Below are 10394 nucleotides of genomic sequence, written 5' to 3' on the forward strand. Positions count from 1 at the left end.
GTAAAAGAGCCGCAGGTTACCAACCCACGAGCTACACCTATGTCCCAAGGTATCAGACGGATTCGAATGCTGGTATTGGTGCCTTTTTATGAGTATGAATATGAATAAGTGCTAGTATCGGCATCGATGCATCCCTCATTAAACACACCCGTACAAAAGTACTGAACTGATTATATGAACAATGAGTGTGTATCGCTGTAAGAAAGAGACGCTGCAGTCCATGGGCTCTAAACAGGATATCCCAAACTTTATTTCCTGTGTAGAGGTGTACCATGGGGGGCAATCACAGTTAGTGGACTTCCTTCTTATTAGTTTGAGTGCAACATAAAGAAAAAATCAGGACAACAAAATCAGGATCTTCAGTTCTTCATAGTCAAATGAAAACAAATTAGACAATCATTAGAAACAAAGGGGCGGGGCGGGGCGGGGCTGTGAAGCAAGAGAGAGCGCGACAGGTGAAGAGAAAGAGAGACAGACTGATAGAAGTACGGAAGGAAAGAGGCGATATGACAGACCGCAGTAGAACAGCTTGCTTTAACATCGCCAGCCGTCGCCCACTGCCTGACACATCACTGACACCCTGCGTTAAACAGTCACGTCTGATTACGGAACCAGTCTGGTCTGATCACGAAGACTGTGTTTATACAAGCAAGCAAGTTTACATAAACCAGATCTTTTTCTTTTTCTAACCAGCAGAAAGTAGAAAGGAAACTATATGGTCTGATCTCTATGACCTGCAGGAACGTCTGATCTTTTTCCTCATTAAATAGCAGATAATACATTTAAAAGTGTAACTGACAAAAAATGTGATGTCTTTCTTGAAGTCTAACCAGCAGAAAATGAATAAATAAAGAACATTTAAAAAAAAAATACACAAACTATAAAAAGAAAACATTATGTCTGATTACGGGCAAACAAATCTGATCTCCTTTTAATAAATATTATCTTTCTCAAGCGAAAAGAATGAAAAAACAAGCAAGCATAAAATACTCATCATGACAGCAGTATGATCACTAAGACATGAAAGTACATCTGATCTTTTTTTTTCTTTTTTTATGTAAATATCTGATCTTTTTTTTCTGTAAAATGTGAAAAGAAATGTGTGGTCTGAAAACAAGCAAGTAAATCTGATTTTTAATCCACAAAAAATGAGAAAGAAGAAAAAGCAAAACTAAAACAAATCTAAGGTCTAATAATTGAACCAGCATTGTCAGATTACCATGTGAAGTTAGTCAATCAGTTTTTGTTTTATCTGTTTTTATAAATCTGATGCTTTTCTTGAAGTCTAACTCACAAAAAAAGAGAAAAACACCAAACACAAAACTATGGTCTGATCATAGGACCAGCACAGTCGGATCAGTGCAGCTAATCAAACCAGTGTGGTCTGATCACTAAAATAAGCAAGTCAATTTTTCTTTTTTTCTTCTTTTAATAAATCTGTTCTTTTTCTTGACATCTAACCTGGAAAACAACAGAAAAAACAAGCATAAAATGAATGTCTGATAATGGAACCAGTGCGGTCTGATTACTTAAACAAGCGAGCCAATCAGATTGCTTTTTCTTCTTTTAATGAATCTGATTTTTTCTTAAAGTGTAAAACTGGAACAAGTGTGGTCTAATCACCGAAACAAGCAAGTAAATCCGATCTGTTTCCTAAAGTTTCTAAATCTGATCTTTTTCTTGAAATCTAACATGAGGAAAGAAAAAGAAAAGCAAGAAAGAGCAACACACCCAAACACAAACTAAGGTCTGATCATAGAACCGGCATAGTTAGATCAAGTGCATCTAGTCAAGCTGATCTTTTTTTTTCAATTTTTTCTAAATCTGATCTTTTTCTTGAGCTGTAATTCACAAAAAAAAGCGAAACAGAAAGTAAAAACAAAACAACGAAAAAAAAAAGAATGTCTGATCACAGAACCAGTGTGGTCTGATTACTAAAACAAGACAGACAATCTGATCCTCCTTCTTCTTTTAATGAATCGGATCTTTTTCTAATCCGTCTAATCTGCAAAAAGTGGAGCTAGCGTGATCTGATCACTAAAACAAGTAGGTCGGATTTTTTTCTTATTATTATAAATGTAATTTTACTTGAACTCTACAAAAAATCTGATCACAGAGCTACCATGATCTAAACGACTGCAAGCAAATCGGATCTAACGATCTGATTTTAAGACTTGAAATTCCCAGCTGTGGTCCTTTTCCTTTCCTTGAAAAAGCAATGAATGATGACGCACATGTACAGACACTCGTGATCGGACTGTTGACGAAAGTTAAATCCAATTGAGCAGCACATTTATTGCTGACCTATGTTGAAGACCTATGTAAGTAGGTAAGAGACATTAGTCTCTCAGATACATTCAATACATAAAAGAATGCGATTGGAGTATCATGTGCAAAGGTGTTGCATTCGTGTCAAACTAGTTATTACTTTGGAATATGAATATTCATATCTGTCACGGAGCCACGGAACATGACTACACGATTGCGGCAAACTTCAGAGATGACTGGGACTGTGAAATTAGCCAAATCGAATCATAACCTAGCATGCCAGATCAGTTTACAGGCCAGGTTCCAACACGGGACGCCTGTTAGCGCGAGGAGTCAGTGAAGACATAGACCAGGGATGGGAAGAGAGACGGCAAGCGAGGAAATAAAACGATATTACCAAAGATATTATTAAACCCCTGAAAAAACCAGAATCCATCTGAGCAGTGGGGGAAAGAAGGGTCTTGGGGTGGGGGGCTCGAAATGACATACACGTACGCACCAGGCACAACATCTCACAGACATTCTCCAGATGTCACCAAGATCCGGCACAAAACCGAAACATGTTATGCGTCCCCTTATGTCTTATTAGTGTTAGAAACCTCCGCAGACATACATCCAGATAGACAGACAGACATACACCCACGCACACTGCTCAGCGAAGGAGTGAGGACGAAACAAGCGCCGAAAGCAGAACGACCCATCCAAAAGGCAATATTTGTCATTCGTGAGTTGAGCAAAGGGTTTAAAATAAATATGCGCTGCTCTGTGATAATGCCAAGGCAACCGACTCGCCTTCGGATTCGAACTGTACAGTATATACATATGAATTCTTCAATGACAAAATATCCTTTGATGTACAATAGTCTCTTATAATGTCAAATAATACAACCATGGCAACAAGCAAGAAGAGGCATTATTATTATTATTATTATTATCATTATTATCGTTATTATTATTATTATTGTTATTGTACAAGTACCCATGCATCCCTTATGATTAAAAGTCCCATGTACTGACTAGAACGACAGATACTGCCTTTTTCATATACATGTGCAAGTTAAGACCAAGAGATTAAAAACTCCTTCGAAATAAAACTTAGTAACGAGAGGAAAACAAACGAAACAAAACTAACAAACCCAAAAGAAATCTCCAAATATCTATACAGCTTTCAAACCTCCATCAACAGACATGAACGAATGGGTTACTGCTTACTATATACAGACAGGTTAGCATCCATGCACAGTGTCAACAAGTAGCACGTTAACATTCCAAATATGGACATTGGGGGCGGGGAAAAGGGGCAAGGGGTGGGGTCTCGGCCACAGGTGGGCTCTGAAATGCAGTAACGTCCACAGTTGTGCCCACGCCCACAGGCTGGACGTGGACCTTTGGACATGGGCCGGATGTTTGATGTGCAGACATGGCCACTAGAAGGGGGTATGCAACGCCGCAGCCCCAGTAGAGGCGTCCCACCGAGGCAAGCCCCTCGAGGGCAGACACACACGCATTCGCACGCACATATACACTCGCACGCACATTTAGATGCAGACACATCTCCAGACAGGTCGCTGCGTTCACGTGGGCAGCAGGAGGCACAGGAAGTCCGTGGTGGCTTCCCTCCCACCCGAAGCAGGACGCGGAGTATGGCTGTATTTCGCATGAGTCCACCGTCCTCCTCTTCAGCTATTGGTTTTTGAAACGAGTGTCAGGGTTCAGGAGAACGAGTCACCTTTTTTAGAGTCTTAAATCATGTCGTCTTTCGTTGGTATTGGGTCCTGATAATGGCCGCACGAGGGCGGGTCCTCTTCAGCATCCATGTCATTAAATTTTCCATCAGAAAACACGAGAGCCAGTGCAACCATTTTTTAGGCTATTTAAAAAAACAAAAAACAAAAAAAAAAACGAAAGAAAAACGAGCACATTTTGGTGCCCACACACCCTGGAAATGAAGAAAGCAATCAAAGGACAGCCGTTTTTACAGCCTTTTTCTGCTTCACAGATCAAGTTACAATTCCCAAAATTCCTTAAAAAATGCAAATTGTAAGATGCTCAGGCAGCCAAGAAAAGATTGAGACACTGTGGACGAGGGCACAGGTGGCACACCCAACATCCATCATGTATAAATACTCATAAGAAAGGCCCCAGGCAGGGGAGAAACATCACTAAGCTTCTTCTTCTCAGGGGCGTTTTTTTTTTTGGTGTTGGTAAAAAAAAAAAAAAAAAGGTCAGTTACAAATACAAAACCCACTTCTGGAGCTGGGCGACACTGGAATTCTCACCTAGAAAGACCTTCTCCCTTTGGCAAATTTGGAGCAAACTAAACTATGTGAGCCATATTATTTGTCTCAAATCTAAAACAGGCTACTCAGTCTTAAATGCTATTTCAGTTCTAGTCTAGAATATTCCCAAAGATTGAAAATCTGAACAAGACAGAGAAAAATATCTTGCCGTTGTTTTTTTTTTGTCCCTTTTTTCCCGATGTTTAAAGCCATTCTAATCTGAAATCTTCTTTCTAGCTTTTTTAAAAACCAAGCTATTCTAAGGATGTTTGGTGTCATACCCAGACTAGATCTAAGACTTTAAAACCGGACTACGTCTAAAGTTGTTGCTTCTAAAATCCCGGCTAATCTGCAGTGTTTGCCTTACACGTCCAAATACGCAGCAGGTTATGAAATAATCTCAGCAGGACTGGAGGGACCACGCGCCCTCGTAAACTCCACACAGATGAAAATGTGTGTGTATGGGTGTGCGTGTATGACTGAGCAAATGTGTGAGACCATAGCTACCATCATGTGTTTTGCTAGGCCATGTTTTATGTGTGTGCGTTCATGTTCGGGTGTCTGGACGGATGGTAACAGTCGTCAGTGTAAACTCTTGTTCTGCAGTCGGCAGTCGGAGAAGTGGAATGCAAGCAATCGATGTGATGCGCAGGACCTGGCAGAAAGAACGGTGGAAAACCCATCTGTCAAGGGCCTGCTGCATCGTATCTGGCTCCTCAGCTAAACTCTGGAGTTCACCTTCAACTCTCCTACCCTAAAACTCAGCTTAGATCCTTCTCGAACTTTAGCAACTGCACTCTTTAAAGGAATGGTACTTGGATGTACGGTTCTAAGAAAAACCTACATCATGTGGACATACTTTACACTTTAAAAGGATCTTTATGCTTCCACGTCATTTCAGGTCAAGATCCATCAACTGAAATGTTCCTTGGTGAACAGAAAGTGGTGGTAATACTCATACGCAGGGTGCCCCACAGACAGTCCACATTTTTTCATTATTTCTACATGTTGGGACCTGGGAAAGAGCAAACAAGGACTTTCTGGGGGGCCCCGACAACTGGTCCGAGAATCTCTGGTCTGTGCGGTCTCTCCAAAGAACCTTTTAGGGCACTTTCATTTTTAGAGCATGTAGGAATCTCACCCATAGTTTCACCAATCAGTCAAATCTTTCACAAGGAAGGGTGCCCAATGTGTGGACCAGTGGTGCCCAATCCATTCTCCAGGGAACTCCATCTCCGCAGCTTTGCTTCTTGCCACAGCTTCCAACACACCTGAACCAAGCAATCAAAAACACTGAATAGTTGATGGGACTGAGACAGAAGCTGGAACAAAGCAAAACTGTGAACTGTCTGGAGGTTCCTAGGGACAACTTAGGGAAACAAGGACGTGGACCAATGATCCCAAACCCTGCTCCTGGAGATCTGTCTTCCTGCAGGTTTCACCTCCAGCTCAAATCTAACATTTCATTCAGCTAATCCTGGACTTCTTAGCAGAACCACGTAGGAAGAGTTGGCAAAATCTAGTTGGATTGGAGACAACATTCAGTCCATCGGCTAGTTCTAGACTTGGGCATGCAGTGCTTTCTTCTCTAAGGATCCACCCCTGATGTATTTGCTGCAGGCCCCACTGAGCATTTTAGCACACACACGCTAACAGATACCTCCAACTGTGCTCTTGAAAGGTCTAATCAAGGTCTTCAGGAGCAAGCTGTGCTTGATTAGCACTAGCATTGAACTCTGTAGGAGGGTATCTCTCCCACAAAAGGCCTGGAAGTACCTTCACTCTACCTTTGTAGCATTGATAAGCTTCCTATTTCAATCATTGTAGTGTGTTTCAGTTACTGAAATATCCGGAGACCGTTTGACTTGTACAGGCTCACCACCAAGCATTTGCTAATCTTGATTTATCACAGTATTATTACATTATAACTCGTTCGTTTTGATTGTGTGCCTTTGCTAAAAGCATCATTGCTCTACAGTGACTGAGGAGAAAGGATGAAAACTGTTTGGTTGTACGGGAAAGGCCAACAGGTAAACTAGCCCTGTGCCTTAGCCTACTTCTTCAAAGCTCCAAGCAGGACGCTCCCTAACCAGATCAGTTTTAGTCGCCAGAGCCCACCGAATAACGATAATGATATGTGCGTCTACCATGATCTCTGCTAACACTTTAGCTTATCCTGGGCTCAGAGAAGACTTCTATTGCTCAGTCTGTAGCACAATCTACTGTCCTGGTACTAAAATTAAAGCAGCCTCAGTCCCAGCAGTATTTTCCGTCATTCAAACACACCTTACTCAACTCTTCCGCAACAAACAAACCCTTCATTAGCTGAATAAGGTGTCTGAATTGGGAAACACTAAGCTGGGCTTCCCTAGGGCTGGGACTGTGGACAACTGGCCTACACAATGTACCCGGTCTCATGGTAGCCACAGTTTTTGTCATGATGAGACTCACAGACTAATCAAGTATCAGCAGCACACCAGCAACTAGGAGCTGAAAATGGCTTCAAGATGATGGCAAGAAATGGGCCTGATCTGTCTGAAAGAAAGCCTGTCGATCTACGTTCCCGCAACAGTGCATTTAACGCTGTTTTCTGGTGCTTTGTGGACACGTCTACATGTCCTCCACAAGAAATACTTAAAGATGTAATCATAAAGGTCTCAAGCCTTGTAATATATACAGTCATCAGAACTACATTTCCCAGAGTTCCATTCTCATATAGGGACTGCAGATGTGATATTTCCTGACTACTGGGCTGGTTTTGTATTTGCTTTTCATCAAAAGTCAGATTATTACTCAAGTCTTACACATAAAGGAAATTCCAACAGTTTCTCCAAAAACATTTGTGCAAGCTTTTAAAGTAATTTAGATTAATGTTGGTGCAAAATACGTGCTTCTAAAGTAAGATATGTCAAGGATTGACCCCCCCATTTGGGACACAGACATGGAAAGTGATGGAGCGCAGACCACTAAACCACGACCAACAACATTCAAAGACGAGCAGAACAGTAAATAGTCCCAAGCAAGTTATGTGATTACATGCGTTCTGTTCTTTATCAGGTACTACGAGAAGGAAATGGCAGCACAACAGTTGGAGAATGTTGTGCTGCCCCATTAGTTTCAAAAAGCAAATACTGTCTTGATCTACACCCTGTGGAAACCTAGCGGAGGTAACGTTTGCATTGAATTTTACTTTAGAAGCACTCATTTCACAAAAAAAAACCACCAAACGAATCCTGAAAAAAAAATCACATTTTAAGACAACAGAGTTTTCCTTTAAGAGTCCCTGTACTTCATGTCCTCCATCCAAGCCAATGGGATGTCTTGACCAGCCAGCAATTTTCCAATCACATTCAGTCCTTCATGCATTTCAAGAGGAACATCAAATGTTGGAGAGGAGACAAAAAAGACAAACCCAAATAAACAAAAAATCAAACAAAACTATAAAAGCAGGTTAGCAGAGTTCTGGCCACTGTTGCTTCCTTCTCATTCATGTAGTCTTTGCTCATTCCGCTTCTGTTTTGTTTGTTTGTTTGTTGTTGTTTTTCATGTTTAACCTGTGTGTACATATGCAAGGTGAGTGTACGCATCTCTGTATGGACATCGGTGTATGTGTGTGCGTTAATGTGTGTGTATGCGTGTGTGTATGTATGTATGTGCGTAGGTGTATGTTTAGAAGCCCTTGATGTGGCAGTAAGCCTCAAGTGAGGAGAAGAGGATGTAGATCAGCCAAAGGCTGATGAACAGCATGGTGGTCAGCGCTTTGGCAGTCCGCGGGCCGCCCAGCTCTCCGCCGATGTCCGGCCGGCGCCGGTACATAAGCGTGGCCACACAAATGAAGGCGAAGATGGTGAAGAGGGTGACCGAGAAGGCCAGGTTGCCCGGCTCCACGTGGAAATCCTTGCCCTTGGTTTGGTGGTAGATGGCTGCGATGGACCAGGCCACGCCGATGCCCAGGAACACGTTGACCGCGTTGCTGCCTGTCACGTTGCCGATGGAGGCGTCCGCATACTGGTCCTGGGTGGCGGCCACTTTACTAGCGAAGGTGTCTGGAGGGAGGGAGACAAAGAGAAGTAAGTTTGGATGATATGGCAAAAATATTTGATATCACGACAGTTGTAGACACAATACTTTTTCACAATACATGATATCCATCAAGACCCAGTTTGTCTGAGGTCAGTTCAGACAATAAATGAAAAATATCTACTAAATGCAACACAAAAATAAACTGCAAAATCAAACATTTTGCAACAAAACATTAATTAAGTAAGGTGGGATGGGCTAACATCCAGTGCTTCTTGTTACTATGCAGTTAAGTGGTCTAAATCTAAGCCTTTGTGTTTTTCAGTTCATTATTGTAGAAGTACTGACCATGTCCATGATATACTGCTAAAAGTGTATTGTGATGCAATTTATCATGATAACACTAGCATATCATATTGCCCCTCTCCAGATACACTGCATTGAATTCAGGTGTTTCAGCCACACCCATTGCAAACAGGTGTATAAAATCAATCTCCAGAGACAAACACTGGCAGCAGAATGTTTCATACTGATACTGTCATAGGATGGCACCTTTGCCACAAGTCAGTTCATGTCATTTCTGCCCTGCTAGATCTGCCCCAGACAACTGCTAGTGCTATTCCTGTGAAAAGGGCAGCCAAATGCATTAGAATGTCCAAAAAGCTTGAAAGTGCTGACCCACCTCACATAGAAAATGACTATGTTTAAATAGGCCTGGACCATTGGCAAATTAGGTGTTCTAAACCTATAAATAGACAGCTAGGAACAACTGTTCAGAACGTCCTCTCAGGTACAGCTTACAGACAGAGATCACACACAACACATGCACATCATAACATTTAATTCGGAACACAATATTACACATAAAACATAGAATATATAGACAAAAGTATTGAGACACCTACAGGAACTTTCATGATATCCTATTATAAATCCAAAAAAAGTACTATGGAGCTGGTCCCCCTTTGCGGCTTCCACTCTTCTGGGAAGCTTACTATAAGATTTTGGAGAGTGACTGTGTGTCAGAAGGGCATTTGTGTGGTTAGACACTGATGTTGGACGAGAGGGCCTGGATCATAATCTCCATTCTAGTTCATCCCAAAGGTGTTGGATGGGGTTGAGTTCAGCACTCTGTGAGGGCCAATTAAGTTCTTCCACACCAAACTCACCCCCAGTCATGCCTTCATGGCGCTGGGGCTCAGTCATGCTGGAACAGAAAAGGTTCTTCCTCAACCTGTTCCCACCAAGTTAGAAGCTTACAATTGTCCAAAATGTCTTGATCTGCTGATGCTTTAATATTTCCCTTCACTGGAACTAAGGGTTCTAGACCAACCCCTGAAAATCAACCCCATATCATTATCCCTCCTCCGCCAAACTTCACAGCTGGCACAATGCAGTCAGGCCGGTAACGTTTTCCTTACACCAGTCCCCCCCCGACACTTTGTGCATTTTGATCTCCGGCTTGTGTAAAGCTACTCGGCCATGGAAACCCATTTTGTGAAGCTCCTAATGGAGGACAGGCATTGTGCGCTTCAGCACTAGGCGGCCTACTCTGTGAATTTGCGTGGTCTACCACTTCTTTACTAAGCTGTTGCTCGTAGATGCTTCTATTTCACAGTATTAGCACTTACAGTTGTCTGGGGCAGATCTAGCAGGACAGAAGTTTCACAAACTGACTTATTACCACATCACTGAGTTCTTAAGTATCAACCATTCCATTGCCAGTGTTTGTCTATGGAGATCACATAGACATATGCTGAATTGTATACACCTGTTAGCAATAGAACTCAATAACTAGGAGTCCCAATACTTTTGGCCATATACTGT

At 42.0% G+C, this 10394-nt stretch overlaps 1 protein-coding gene across 3 annotated transcripts in view; it reads right to left on the bottom strand.

The window, feature by feature from the left end:
• Positions 1-223: 223 nt before the first annotated feature.
• The window catches only part of slc8a1b (solute carrier family 8 member 1b), a 181828-nt gene continuing 171657 nt past the window's right edge, over positions 224-10394 (bottom strand). For 2 of the 3 annotated variants that reach the window (XM_037541745.1, XM_037541744.1), the window contains exon 7: positions 224-8593. In XM_037541745.1, coding sequence (XP_037397642.1) covers positions 8217-8593 — 377 coding nt within the window. In that variant the 3' untranslated portion in view covers positions 224-8216. The remainder of the gene's footprint in view (positions 8594-10394) is intronic. The other variant, XM_037541746.1, reaches the window with a different exon arrangement.

This window comes from Pygocentrus nattereri, chromosome 10 (assembly GCF_015220715.1).
Source record: "Pygocentrus nattereri isolate fPygNat1 chromosome 10, fPygNat1.pri, whole genome shotgun sequence".
In the NCBI taxonomy this organism is placed as follows: Eukaryota; Metazoa; Chordata; class Actinopteri; order Characiformes; family Serrasalmidae; genus Pygocentrus; species Pygocentrus nattereri.